Source organism: Mercenaria mercenaria, chromosome 9 (genome assembly GCF_021730395.1).
Source record: "Mercenaria mercenaria strain notata chromosome 9, MADL_Memer_1, whole genome shotgun sequence".
NCBI classification, from domain to species: Eukaryota; Metazoa; Mollusca; class Bivalvia; order Venerida; family Veneridae; genus Mercenaria; species Mercenaria mercenaria.
This window is the reverse complement of record NC_069369.1, coordinates 28,224,430-28,240,506: the sequence shown is the minus strand read 5'-3', so window position 1 is coordinate 28,240,506 and position 16,077 is coordinate 28,224,430. Positions and strand designations below refer to the sequence as shown.

General features: G+C 35.7%; 1 protein-coding gene across 2 annotated transcripts in view; it reads right to left on the bottom strand.

The window, feature by feature from the left end:
* LOC123546794 (pyridine nucleotide-disulfide oxidoreductase domain-containing protein 2-like) overlaps window positions 1-16,077 on the bottom strand; it is a 61,755-nt gene that overhangs the window by 28,704 nt on the left and 16,974 nt on the right. For both annotated transcript variants that reach the window (XM_053551104.1, XM_053551105.1), the window contains 5 exons: window positions 13,328-13,486; window positions 12,254-12,410; window positions 8,589-8,650; window positions 4,998-5,095; window positions 662-803 (listed from right to left, as the gene is read on the bottom strand). In XM_053551104.1, coding sequence (XP_053407079.1) covers window positions 662-803; window positions 4,998-5,095; window positions 8,589-8,650; window positions 12,254-12,410; window positions 13,328-13,486 — 618 coding nt within the window. The remainder of the gene's footprint in view (window positions 1-661; window positions 804-4,997; window positions 5,096-8,588; window positions 8,651-12,253; window positions 12,411-13,327; window positions 13,487-16,077) is intronic.

Genomic DNA, 16,077 nt, shown 5'->3' with positions numbered 1-16,077 from the left:
CAACAAACCAAAAGGTGGAGGTCTATAATAAAAGGGTCATTATAACAATAGCTAGATCTGGGATTTTGTAGCAGAAAGACTTAATGGATCTAATCTTAACACTGGTACCTCAGGCTGATAGTAAAAAGCATAATTTTCGCGAGATGAAGGGCCTCACAAATATAGTGAATATTAAACCCTCACAAAAATTTCTGCTTTTACAGTATACACTTCTTTGTACTCTTTTTGAATTTGTATTCATTTGTATAAAGGCAACCTGTTTACCAAACAATAATTCTATTTATCCGACCATTACTTAATTCGAGTCTGGTGAAAAGTAACTGACAACCTCACCACATGTCACCAAGATGAATGAAAAAAATATCAATTTAATGACCTATCATGAATTGGCAGTTTTAGAGTTCAGTTTTGGGAGCTGCCCCTATCTTACGATTCAACAGTCAATATTTTCCACTTTACACAAAGTTCCCCAATATTAGCACTCCGTCTTTATCATACATAAATACTTATTCATTCTAGTTTCTAATGCATCAGTTTGCCAAACAGAATTGCATATAAGAAACAGAAGTACTTAAACCCTGGCTAACAGGCCACAATGAGCAGTTACCAGAACTTCTCAGTTTACAAAATTATCAATATTGTAAGTCAATGGCCAACAAACCTTGCTAGTGAATATACTGGCTCCGTGGTCCATAGCACAGTTAGCTATAGCTTGAGACACTGACCCCATTCCTCCCTCGACATAACCCCACGCCCCTTTAACACCCTCGATCTCTCCCATAACATGATGTAGAAGCACATACCTGTAGAAAATAACCACAATATTATTATATCACACCTCCTTCACAAATCAACAATTTTAGATACTTATATAATGCATATAGCTTTTACTTTTGACTATCACAGTATTAAATACATTACAAGAGGACCATGATGGTCCTGAATCGCTCACCTCTTCCCACATGACCCAGTTTTGAGTATGACGTCGTTTTTTCTATTATCTGACATAGTGACCTAGTTTTTGAGCTCATGTGACCCAGTTTTGAACCTGACCTAGATATTATCAAGATAAAAATTCTGACCAATTTTCATGAAGATCCATTGAAAAATATGGTCTCTAGAGAGGTCACAAGGTTTTTCTATTATTTGACCTATTGACCTAGTTTTCAAAGGTACGTGACCCTGTTTTGAACTTTACCTAGATATCAAGGTGAACATTATCACTAATTTTCATGAAGATCTCATGAAAAATATGGCCTCTAGAGAGGTCACAAGGTTTTTCTATTTTTATACCTACTGGCCTAGTTTTTGACCGCACGTGACCCAGTTTCGAAACTGACCTAGATATCATCAAGGTGAACATTCAGATCAATTTTCATGAAGATCCATTGAAAAATATGCCTCTAGAGAGGTCAAAAGATTTTTCTAATTTTAGACCTACTGACCTACTTTTGACCGCAGTTGACCCAGTTTCAAACCTGACCTAGATATCATCAAGATGAACATTCAGACCAACTTTCATACAGATCCCATGAAAGGTATGGCCTCTAGAGAGGTCACAAGGTTTTTTTATTATTTGACCTACTGACCTAGTTTTTTATGGCACGTGACCCAGTTTCAAACTTGACCTAGATATCATCAAGGTGAACATTCTGACCAATTTTCATGAAGATCCATTCAAGGGTATGGCCTCTAGAGAGGTCACAAGGTTTTTCTATTTCAAGACCTACTGACCTAGTTTTTGATCGCAGTTGACCCAGTTTCAAACTTGACCTATATATCATCAAGATAAACATTCAGACCAACTTTCATACAGATCCCATGAAAAATATGGCCTCTAGAAGGTCACAAGTTTTTCTATTATTTGACCTACTGCCTAGTTTTTGACGGCACGTGACCCACTTTCGAACTTGACTAGATATCATCAAGATGAACATTCGACCAATTTATAGATCCCATTCAAATATGGCCTCTAGATAGGTCACAAGGTTTTTCTATTTTTGACCTACTGACCTAGTTTTTGACGCACTGACCCGTTTCGAACTTGACCTAGATATCATCAAGATGAACATTCAGACCACTTTCATACAGATCCCATGAAAATATGCCTTTAGAGAGGTCACAAGGTTTTTCTATTATTTGACCTACTGACCTAGTTTTTGATGGCACGTGACCCACTTTCAAACTTGACCTAGATATCATCAAGGTGAACATTCTGATTAATTTTCATGAAGATCTCATGATATATATGGCCTCTAGAGAGGTCACAAGGTTTTTCTATTTTTAGACCTACTGACCTAGTTTTTGACCGCACGTGACCCAGTTTCGAACTTGACCTTGATATCATCAAGATGAACATTCAGACCAACTTTCATACAGATCCCATGAAAAATATGGCCTTTAGAGAGGTCACAAGGTTTTTCTATTATTTGACCTACTGACCTAGTTTTTGACGGCATGTGACCCACTTTCGAACTTGACCTAGATATCATCAAGATGAACATTCAGACCAACTTTCATACAGATCCCATGAAAAATATGGCCTCTAGAGAGGTCACAAGGTTTTTCTATTATTTGACCTACTGACCTAGTTTTTGATCGCACGTAACCCACTTTCGAACTTGACCTAGATATCATCAAGGTGAACATTCTGACCAATTTTCATGAAGATCTCATGAAATATATGGCCTCTAGAGAGGTCACAAGGTTTTTCTATTTTTAGACCTACTGACCTAGTTTTTGACCGCACGTGACCCAGTTTCGAACTTGACCTAGATATCATCAAGATGAACATTCAGACCAACTTTCATACAGATCCCATGAAAAATATGGCCTTTAGAGAGGTCACAAGGTTTTTCTATTATTTGACCTACTGACCTAGTTTTTGACGGCACGTGACCCAGTTTCGAACTTGACCTAGATATCATCAAGTTGAACATTCTGACCAACTTTCATAAAGATCCTATGAAAAATGTGACCTCTAGAGTGGTCACAAGCAAAAGTTTACGGACTGACGCACGCACGCACGCACGCACGGACGGACGACGGACACCGCGCGATCACAAAAGCTCACCTTGTCACTTTGTGACAGGTGAGCTAAAAAAACCTATCTTGAACTATCTTAAAATGAAATTCTCATCTGTGCAGTTCCTTGCTGTGATGCCCATGGCTTGTTTACATCAACTCTCTCAATAGGAAATTTAGATTTATACACAAGATTATTACCATGTTCTTGCTTAGGTACGAATGACCACTTTGAAATTATATTTAACTTTCTATGACATTTCAGGGGCTCTAAGGAAGCACGAAACGGCAAATTTTGCACTTTCGTTTGTTTGTTTTGGGTTTAACACCATTTTATAACAGTTATGTAACGGCAGGCAGTAAACCTAAGCAGTATTCCTGAATTCTGTACCAGTACAAACATGTTCTCCGCAAGTAACTGCCAACTTCCCCACATGAATCAGAGGTGGAGGACGAATGATTTCAGACACTATGTCTTTTATCAAATCATCATAGTGAACATACAGCCCGCCCGGGTATCGAACTCATGACTCCGCGATTCGTAGATCTGCGCTTTGAATTTTTTGAGTCTTAATCTTTAACTGTATAAGACGGGTCATCGAAAAGGGTCTACTTACTGCTGAATATTTACAGTGTATTATATAAAACAGATTCCAACCACATGACCTACCTTCTATAATTTAACTTAATACAGAACTTTTGAATACATAAATATTCTTTCTGTTATACTGTAAAATCTGAAATTTTCAGGAGGGATGTAGTTTTGCTATATTCACTAACTGTCCACGTTTGTGAACAATAATAATCAGGGAAGTGCAATTATTATTGTAAATACAGTAAAATTCCTACTTACGACCACGCCGAAATTACGACCGCACAGCTAATACGATCGATTTTGCAAAGAACGAAATATTTCCTTCTTAAAACCAATGGTCGCTTGTCCGAAAATGCGACCAGACCGCTAATCCACTAATGCGACCACTAATTTCAGAACTGTTTGATTTTTTCAGACTTAATTAATCACCGCAATTACGACCACTCAAATGTTTCTGTATGTTATCGCGAATCGCGGCGAGAATTAACACATACGACACCGTGTTAACACGTTAAGCGTGTACATTGTGTATTTATCCGTTAATTGCTAACAAGTCTTTAAACGTTATCAAAACAATGTATCAAACTGTTTGATTGTCTGAAATTGTTATTTAAAGATGTTTGGTGTTTTACAACACTATTTTAACATAAGAAATTGTTGAAATAATTAATTTGTTTGTAATTAGACGGATGCCCGCTGATCGAATTGACTGGATTAAACGGATTTAATTAGATCTAAACGGTGTTTGTTTGTTATTATCAATGTAAATACGTTTGGGATTTCAGCGGACAATGAAGTTTGAAAAGGTTTGATATTGTTGTAATTGTCTTTAATTGAACAAAATTCAAATCATTATCAGTTAAGTGCGTCCTTAATTAATACACAGTTTGATCCGTAAGAAAATAAAGCTACATATAAATTGAACTCTGTGTTTGCCATTATTGCGTCTTAACTGTATTCCAATGTGTTATTATCTGCCAGACCTTCCCCGTATAGCCTTGTCCACTAATCAGACCAGACCGCTAGTAAGACCAGTTGTACAAAGAACCATGGGTGGTCTTAATAGCGGAATTCTACTGTAGTTCAATATGTTGCAATAATCTGTCATGTATCGCAAATCTTTTTTTTAAACCAATTAAAGTATCAAAAACTGCAAATTTTTGCCATTGTGAAATGTCTGATTTTACAGTTGTTTGGACCAGTCTGACCTTATCAAATAAACATTTGAAATACCTGGATTATAGAATACATGTCATGATTAAGGGTGTAGTGGGATGGTGGAGAGAGAGGAGAGTTTTACGTTAAAAGGGACCTTTAATTCAGTTATAATGAAACTGCATGGAACTTTTTTGGCAGGAAACAAACTGTATACACTGACCCACTTCCTGGTGTCTCAGGACTGATCATGGCTCCTATAACAGCATCCGTAGCGAGTGTTGCTTTCAATGGCTCAGACTCAAACCATTTGTCCAGCACCTGTTCATATATTTAAAATTCAAATTAAAGAATGAAAGAATATAATATTAGTTTGCCACTGCTGAAGGGCGCAGGTGATAGCATTTCCTTTTAAATGTGATCAAAATACACATGAGATTACTTTCTATTCATCTCTACTTATCAATCACTCTGTACAACAAATGAATTAAACTTTTTGCATGACAACATTTCCCTTTGTTTTTTCTTTAATATCCTTTAAACAGAGTTATATTATACAAGAGCACTACATTACTGTAAAGTCATTAAAATGTTCAGGCAAAGGACAATATAACATCACATCGATATAGTTATAGGTCAAACGGCAACTATCAAGCTTTTCATGATAGATGAAGTGGCACTCCAGAATTATTTCTTCATGAGTGATCACCTGGGTAGAACCAGCAATCTTCCGAAAACCAGCTGGATGGCTTCCTCACATAAAAATTTCTATGTCTCAAGTGAGGCTCAATCTCACATTGGTGAGAGGCAAGTGGTTTGATGTCAGCAACCTTAACCACTCAGCCACGGTAGCCCCTTTTAAAACTTTGTGCTTTGTGGTTATGGCAAAAAGGACTTTTTCTAAGGACAAATATGTTCTTAAAAATTATTAATAAATAATTGAGCCACACCATGAGAAAACCAACATTATATATATTATATAATAACCCGTGCAGAAAATTTTTCCTGTTCTCAGGAAATCCCAGGATTATCCTGGGATATCCTAGGATTCTTTTAGCAAGGCTGCAAGAAAGTCCTAAAGACAGGACTTTAACACTAAAAGACAGGACTTTTGATAGAAAAAATGTCCTTTGCACAGGAAAAAGACAGGACTTTTTCTAAACAATACAGATTGAAAAATGGTAATTAATTTGAAACATGATCTTGTAATGGTCTAGTAAGTTAATTACATCCTGAATGTTGAAGACCCATGTTTTGGAGAAACTGCATCATAAGTCATTGGCTGTGTGTTGTCAGTGTAAAGGAATATATTCTATATTTGTGGTAAGTTAGCAAATTACTTCTGTATAAACTTTCAGAAATAATACATGATGTACTCCTTCATTTAATGATTTTACAAAACAATGTTATTTAGAAAGTATTTTTCTTTAAAATCAGTCAGAAATGTGTTATTACAGTTTAGGTTATCTGTACATGTTTGATCAAAGACAGTTTCACTCTACTGAACAGGTCATAGAATGATAAGAGCTTTTTGCTCAATATGAATCATAATTTGATGATTTTAGACTAAACAGTAGTATTTTTGCCTAGATTTTTTGCCATGAGTGCACATAATATTTGAGCTGATTTTTGATGGGCCAAAAAATTAATATTTCTGCTATGACAGATTGTGTACATGATGTATGCTTTTTAACTATAAAATATTTTTTAATATTAGGAAATGATAATCCTTGCATAATACTCTTACTGTTCACATAAATACTATTGAAGTTTAACAGTCAATTTGTTAACTGTATTTCCCGCCAAAGTGAATTTCAAATCATGTTTACAAGGTTCTAGGGTTTCCTGAAGACAGGACAATTGTCCTGAGATTTCCTGACATCAGGAATTCCTGGGATTTCCTGAAAATAGGACAATTCTCCTGAAATGTCCTGACAACAGGAATTCCTGGGATTTCCTGAAGACAGGACAATTGTCCTGGGATATCCTGACTTCAAGAATTCCTGGGATTTCCTGAGAACAGGACAATATAATAAATTATAGTTCTGATGTCCTGCTTTTTTCCTGTTCATAGGAAAATCCTGGGATTGTCCCAGTCCCATTTAACGGCATGAAAAGTCCCAGGACTATTCCAGGAATTCCTGAGATATTTTCAGGACATTATCCCAGGATAGTCCTGGGACTTCCTGGGATAATCCCAGGATTTCCTGTTCTTTTTTCGCATGGGAAGTGCATTTGCGACCAGCATGGATCCAGACCAGCCTGTACATCCGCACAGTCTGTTCAGGATCCATGCTGTTTGCTAACAGTTTCTCTAATTGCAATAGGCTTTGAAAGCGAACAGCATGGATCCTGACCAGACTGCATGGATGCGCAGGCTGGTCTGGATCCATGCTGGTCGCAAACGCGCTATGTTGGTTTTCTCATGGTGCGGCTCAAATGGAAAATATGCAAACTCATTGAAATCTAAATTTCAAAGATCAATGCAAGTACAAAATCCAAGAAAAGTTGTCCCTAATAAATATCAGTGATTTCATAATATTCCATTCCTTAGTTAGTATCACTACTAACTTCTAAACATGAATATGTTTGTCCTGTTGTTGACTTTTTTAACCTTTAGCTTGCTGGCGGCAAGTGATTCTGCCTTTGCGACCAGTGCAGACCAAGATCTGTGCAGGCTGATCATGATCTGCACTGTTCGCTATTCAGTCAGTAAATTTTCAGTGAACACCCTTTCGGATAATTAATGGTATTGCCAAAATTGAATGATGGACCAGTCCATTTTAGAAATTTAGCAGGCTGTGGGTTAAGTCTCACTGACACAAATTTTATGTTTACTTTTCAGTGTTTTAGTGGCGGAGTAAGACCCTATGTGCCCTGCATGACATTTAGTTTCAGGCATGGGGAGATACCTTGGTAGAACCTTTGACCTTTAGTGAACAAGCTGGATAGCATCCTCACAAAAAGAATTCTAAGTCAAAAGCAGAATTCTGAACTCACAGGAATGAGATACTGATGGACTTGCAAGTAACCCAAAGTAAGGGACCTCCAAGCATGTGAAAAGTAATCACTAATAACAGAGCAAGTATTTTGCCCAATCACCAAGAAAAAAACATACCCCATTTCCTGTTAATTTTGAATTACATGCAGTATTGCAGTATTTAATTTTTGTAAGAACAACAATGTGCAGAGCTACCAGCAAGAACTAAGCCTGACCTATCTGATAGCTGACAATTTATACATTTGGGCGGGTGGGGGAGGGGAATATGCTGAAATATTTGATGATATTACCATGCTGGACTGTCTAGAAAATTACAGTGCAGTAGTTGTAAACATCTTACGCTTGAAGCTATTGAGCAAATTATGAAGGTCTGATAAATTTTACACTTTCAAGGGAAAGGCTATAGCATGTAAGATGCCACACAGTAAAATTAGAATTAACTCCCTTGAGGGTCACATATCCTGGAAACATCACAAATTTAAAGGTAAACATGAACAAAATAACAATATTCTGTTTGAAATTATATTTGCAAAGGTTTACTAGAAAGTTTACTAAGTAAAAAATAATTATTATCTTCTTTTACATCCTTAATCCACAAAAATAGCATCGAACCAGCTACATATGCAACATGTTCATATTGAACAATGGACAAGCTTGCCATTTGGAAGAAATCATACATCTAAATTTGTTTTAAAGCACAGTAAGTACTGGTTATATGCTTGTACCTATCACTTTGTAAATGACATGCCCTATATGAGACATGTATTTCACAAGAAACGTTAGGGTAGCTAACACAGATTTTACACAACTTACTTTAATGGCAGGTGCAGTCATAAGATCATAAAAGTCTTTGCTGTCTTTACCAAGTTTTCTCACTGTAAATATATTAGATATAATCGAGTTATTATAACAGTAGCATGATCTGGGATGTTGTAACTACGTTAGATATAATTGAGCTATTATAACAGCAGCATGATCTGGGATGTTGTAACTACGTTAAATATAATTGAGCTACCTGGTATTATTAAAGTAGCATGATCTGGGATGTTGTATTTGACTCGTGTGGATTTTGTAAGGCATGATCACACGGGGTGCAGACGCACCATGTGTAAGTCCAGGAGAGCCGAATACAACATCCCAGATCAAGCTACTGTTTCAATGACCCTTTTATTATATATCTTCTACTTTTTATTTGTTACCTTTTAGCAAAAGATGACTAAATACACATCTACAACACACCTTGGGCATGAATATACTGTAAACCTAGAAATGTTTTCGCACTTTTTAAATTAGCGTCTTTCGCAGGTAGTATGTTTCTGTGAAATTAAATAGCCGCGAAAAACTCTGATCTAACAAAAACGCGAAAGATTCTAGCTTCAGCTTAAATAGATCGCTATAAACTGGTTCTGTACTTACACATACCTGGATATTAATAGCTCAAATTCTAGTACCATAATTGTATAAAATGAGTGCACAAATCCACATTAACTCAATTGATTGACAATTTATTTCTCTATGATGTAACAGCGATCTGTCAGGCAAACAGGGGATAAAAACAAAAAAAATATGCATCTATCGAATGGCATATAATGCAATTTGTAGTCAGCATCCAATACGATATACACATGTATTATTTGTTAGTAAAATATTGTGTCTATTTCTGCTAAGTGTTGTTTAATCTCCTAACAAAAGATACTGCTTTAAATGGCAAACAAATGATAGTGTAATAACAGCAATTTACTGCCTGTCAATAATCGGGTGTGTGAATAACCATCGATATGGATGAAAAGGATTGGGGTACATTTATAATTAAAGGTTACAAAATACTGAACGTTTTCGAAATACTGTAAATGCAAGTATGCAACTACTACCTTAGCATATTAATACGTTCACTTGCAACTTCACTTTCGCGGGATTCGCAATGGATATGATTCCGCTAATATTGGTATCCGCAAAAATGCCCACGTTCTGAAAAACGCGAAACATAGTATCCGCGAACATTTCTAGGTTTACAATATACATTGCAAGAGTTGATTGCCACATGTTCAAAACCATTATCATTTCAGAAACTTTTTTTATAAGAAATAATTGCCAGAAAAGTACAAATTATTATCATTTTTTAAATTTAAAATTAAAATTCAATTTAAATATCACTGATGAATGCTTTCAATGTACTTAAAAGAAATTTAACGTTCAAAACTGTGAAAGCATTGACTGTCACATGTTCAAAACCATTATCATCTCAGAAACTTTTTTTATAAGAATAATAGCCAGAAAAGTACAAATTATTATCATTTTTTAAATTTAAAATTAAAATTCAATTTAAATATCATTGATGATTGCTTTCAATGTACTTAAAAGAAATTTAACGTTCAAAACTGTGAAAGCATTGACTGTCACATGTTCAAAACCATTATCATCTCAGAAACTGTTTTTATAAGAATAATAGCCAGAAAAGTACAAATTATTATCATTTTTTAAATTTAAAATTAAAATTCAATTTAAATATCATTGATGATTGCTTTCAATGTACTTAAAAGAAATTTAACATCTTTTTGATAAATAGTTTCCAGCAACCATGGCAACTGGTTGCCAACAATATAAATCATAATATCATCACTCCTCCTACATATTAAGGGTCGCCTATAACATCATGTAGCATTTGCTTTGTAACTGTGGCATGTGTCTTCATATGTTTACGGTTCTAGTAGATTTTTTCAACAAAATATTAATTCGCTGATTTTTTTTAACAATATATAAATTTGTTTTTAATACATTTTATTTTCAGTTACAGTTTTGTTTAACAGAATGATAACATGAAAGGATAAAAAGTTTTGCTTTAAGATCTATTTTTGTAGGTGTGCACTTTTTAAAGAACTGGGTAAGGCCATGCATATTAATTAATTAAAGTAGTCCGGAAGCATGCGGTACAGAAGGTACAATACAGAATTTTTTTCTGCCTGTTCCTATTTAAGTGAAGTAACAAGCTGTATTTTTTGAAAGAATTTATAAAGGTATATAATAGATAGAATTACTATCATTTCAAGAAATGTATCACGTTTTAAATAAAATATTGGTCAATAAATATCGCTCTCATGGGAAACAGATTCCCATTTGTGCATGGTGGGTAGAATTTCTTCCTGAAGCCTAACAGTTGCCTTGCATGAATCCAGATGCTAAGAAAACCCTTTCAGTTGTTAAAGCAGAGAGACTTTAACATACCTGTAACATGTTACATGTAAACGTATATTGGTGTTACACATTGTGACTGTATGAAATACTTACTGGCAATCAAAATGTATGAATATATAGAACTTCATGTATATACTCTATAAACATTTACTTGAAATATTATTACGTTTAATTTTTGCTTGCTTTTACTTAACATGACACCTTAAACCAATTAACAGAAGATCTGTTTTTTTGTTTTGTTTTTGTTGGGCTTAATGTCGCACTGACACAATTTGTCATATGGCGACTTTCCAGCTTTGATGGTTTTGGAAGACCCCACTTGCCCCTGCATGCATTATTTCATCACAGGCGTGCACCTGAGTTGAACCACTGACATTCCATAAGCCAGCTGGATGGCTTCCTGACATAAAGAATTCAACGCTTCAGTCAGGCTCGAAGCCACATCGGTGAGCAGGCAAGTGATTTTCAGACAGTAACCTTAACCGTTCAGCCATGGAGGCCCCTGAAAATCTGGTGTTTCTAGAATCCTGCTATATTTGTAAAAAAATACATCACATATATACATACCACATTTAAACTTCCTATATTTTACTTTTAGCAAGATAATAATTTAGAAACTGGAAAGTTTACCCTTCAGTAGTTGCAAGAATGTGATATCCTGATTTGAGAGAATGTCTAAATATATGAACAATAGGTACAGTTAAGCACGCAGTGGTTTAACCTTTAGCCTACTAAATTTCTACAATGGACTGGTCCATCGTTCAATCTAGGCAGTACCATTTATTATTCGAGGGGTGTTCACTGAAAATTTACTGACTGAATAGCGAACAGTGCAGACCATGATCAGCCTGCACAGATGTCTGGTCGCAAAGGCAAAATCGATTGCCGCCAGCAGGCTAAAGGTTAAATTTGCTCAGCTAGGCATTTAGCAACTTGGTATTTGCTTTCAAATCGCTGAAATTTGAAGACATCTACCACCATGCTCCAGTAATCCTGTTATGCCACCAAAAATCATGACATTTTACCTTACGTAAATGACTAAACAACGAAAGTAATTATCTTATGTATTGTCAAGATAATTAATCACTCTTTTCTCACAAAATAATAATGCAGTTACATTAAGTTATAACAAAAAATACTTTGCAACTAAAAACTGTGATTTAGGGCCTCATAATTGTGCACTGTATTTCCTCCATGTCATTCAGAATATTTACAAGTATCATAAAACATTTATAATAAGCGTCAATACAAACTAAACAGGCTTGAAATGTGTCATTAATACCTACTACAGCTAAAGAGATTCTTCAATGAGCGTAATATTTTCAGTTTATCTTGCATGGTCTTGCGTTCAAACAGTGAGGGAAGATGTACTGGCGGAGCATCCAGGATTGGGTCCAGGGATGACACTATTCTGTCCAACATAGCTTCAAACTCTCCAAATTTCTAGAAAATGAAAACAAACAAATCAATAAATTCTCTTATACCAAGCAGAGTTTTCTTAGTTGGATCTGCTCCGAGATCAACTAGAAACATATCTGGATATATGACCATTGGTTATTCAATTACATTAAATATGTAGAATATTATTCTAATAATTATGACAAAACGTATACATTTTCAACTATACATGCTTGTACAATAAACATAACTTTGATGTCACTTTGACCTTTTTATTTCTCTTATTTTACACCCAGATAAATATAAATAATTAATGATGTCACTTGAAAGCTGATGTAATTATAATGTTTTTAATTGTTACAGCTATTTTCAATTTATTAAATGAGGCTTTATCTAAAGTTTTGCATCTTGTATCTTATCCAGAACAAAGGGTTTGTTTTTTTACATCTTACTAGGACAAAACTTCCCAGATGTGCAAGTTTGACTTTGCAGTTTCTTCAGGATTTTCCTTCCAAGAAAAATGCCTATATTAGATTATATAAGAAAATTTTGTAAATGAAAGTAAAACCAACGCATAACTAGATGCCCACGGGCAACATGTCGAGCCCACCAGCTGCAAAAGGATAGGGAGTTACCAGTAGAGATAGGCCCTTTTTATGCATATTTTGACTTAGTCAAAGACTGTAACTCTGATCTGGCTGGGTGAAATCCATATTAAAACACCAGATTCACAAGTCTCTGTCCTGAATAGCGTCCTTATGAGGCTTGATGACTGGGTCAAAATACTTTTTGAGATATGCATGACAAATTCAGAAAGACATATGGACAAGGGCAACTCTAAGTGTCCCCCCAAAAATTACAGGGGCACAAAAATGGTGACCTGCCTTTCCCAGCTTGAATGTCTGTATAAATAAAAAAGAAGTGCCCATTTTAATTAGTGTAGGAAGACAAATTGGCCTCACCTTTGCATCCCGTTCAGAAAATTTGGCAATCTCTTCTCTATTTTTAGCAGCATCTCTGCCCATCAGTAACGATGTGACCTTTTGACCTCTGACTATCTGTGGCTCCAGCAGTGGCGTATATGCATTAGGATCCCTCAGGTACACTTTCAGACCATACTTCTGCAGATAAAAATTTAATGCTTGGGGTCTCTTTGGGTTCTGTATTATGCCAGCATCACAGTAATGGTGAGAGAAACCTAGTGTCCATTCACAGGGCTGGGTATTAACAAAGGGAAATAACTGTGCAAAAATCACTCAATCATTACCCCTGTAATACATGCACAACTAGGCTTGATACTGACCATTCCTGTGAAGTTCCAATCAAATCCAACCACTATCAACCCTTACCCTGCTAAATTTCTATAATGAACTCATCCATCTCTCAGTCTGAACAGAACCATTAACTGTTAAACAGACGCATACTAAAAGCTTACTGACTGAATGGCAAACAGTGCAGATCATGATCAGACTGCAAACATGTGCAGGCTGATCATGATCTACACTGGTCGCAAAGGCAGACTCAATTGCCGCCAGCAGGATAAGGGTTAAGTAGTCTTATTTTTCTTCCCAAACAATTGTAACTTGGCAGTGATTCAAGTAGGTCACTCAAATGATATGCACAATTATTAGGCTTCATACCGATCACTTTGATAAAATTTCATTTAAACCTGTCCAGGCTCATTTTCAAAAGTGCAGACAAACTAACTGTGGAAGGATAGACATACACCAAAGGCAACAACAGTATTTCTACTATGAAATGGGGAGGAATAACTGATTTCAACTATGTTAGAATTACTGACCTTAATTTAATATAACTGTATTAAACTATAAAAATTACATTTGGGCAACAAAGTTATGGTTTTGGCAAGTAAATTCAAAAGTGATCAATAGCTAAATCAAAGTTAAATATATATGATAGAAAATACGGCACTACTATTAAAAAGTTATTGGACCTTTTTCAAGAATAAATATTAACGTAATCATAAAAACAAGAGGGCCATGATGGCCCTGTGTTGCTCACCTGAGTACTATTGCTCAAAATGATATGATCGTTTCAAACCAATCTCATTAGAAGCTGCTAAGGTGTATTCATTTAGATAAATAATAAAGGAGGTAATCTGTCATAAATTCAGTCAATATGTATCTTCACTGATTGTCCAAGTCCATCTGTTGACATAAATGAAATTTCAGATCCGTATCTTCATTAGTTATGGAGATATACCCATTTTAATTTGAAATAAAGGGAGGCAATTTGACATAAAATCAGTCCATAGTTATCTACCTTGATTGTCTCAGTCCAACTAATGACAATAATGAAATTTCAAATAAGTCCTATAAGTACTTACTAATATAAATCCATTTTGATTACAATCAGGGGAGGTAATAAGATATAAAATAACTCTGGAACCTACGATTGGATCTGACAGAGTCTCTATATGGCTGCAAAAGCCAAAATAGCCAATTTTGGACATTTAAGGGGCTATAACTCTGGAACCAATGATGGAATCTGGCCAGTTCAAGAAAGGAATAAAGATCTTTTGGTGATACAAGTTGTGTGCAAGTTTGGTTAAAATCAAATCATAAATAAAGCTGCTATTATGCAGACAATGTCAAAATAGCTAATTTTGGCCCTTTCAGGGGCCATAACTCTGGAACCCATAAAGGGATCTGGCCAGTTCAAGAAAGAACCAAGATCTTATGGTGACACAAGTTTTGTGCAAGTTTGATTAAGTTCAAATCATAAATGAAGCTGCTATTGTGCAGACAAGGTCAAAATAGCTAATTCTGGCCCTTTCATGGGCCATAACTCTGGAACCCATAAAGGAATCTGGCCAGTTCAAGAAAGGAACCAAGATCTTATGGTGATACAAGTTGTGTGCAAGTTTGGTTAAAATAAAAATTATAAATGAAGCTGCTATTGTGCAGACAAGGTCAAAAAAGCTAATTTTGGCCCTTTCAGGGGCCATAATTCTGAAACCCATACTGGGATCTGGCCAGTTCAAGAAAGGAACCAAGATCTTATGGTGACACAAGTTTTGTGCAAGTTTAATTAAATTCAAATCATAAATGACGCCGCTATCGTGCAGACAATGTCAAAATAGTTAATTCTGGCCCTTTCAGGGGCCATAACTCTGGAACCCATGATGGAATCTGGCCAGTTCAAAAAAGGAACCAATATCTTATGGTGATACAAGTTGTGTGCAAGTTTGGTTAAAATCAAATCATAAATAAAGCTGCTATTGTGCAGACAAGGTCAAAATAGCTAATTTTGGCCCTTTCAGGGGCCATAACTTTTGAACCCATAATGGGATCTGGCCAGTTCAAGAAAGGAAGCGAGATCTTATGGTGATACAAGCTGTGTGCAAGTTTGGTTAAAATAAAATCATAAATGAAACCACTATCGTGCAGACAAGAAATTGTTGACCGACGGACGGACGCACAAACGACGGACGACGAATGAAGGGTGATCACAAAAGCTCACCTTGTCACTATGTGACAGGTGAGCTAAAAATGAGACAAACTTATAACCCTGAAGTGGTTAGAACCAATGCAGCTGACATATAATTCAAGAAATCACTGCCGCAATAATTTAAAACATTCACCATCTGTTTTTGACATACAACTTGAGAAACAGTCTATAAAATTCTGCAATAGAGGCAAACTGACAGAAATCTTCATTCTATAGTGGGAAGACTCCAAACTATCTTTCC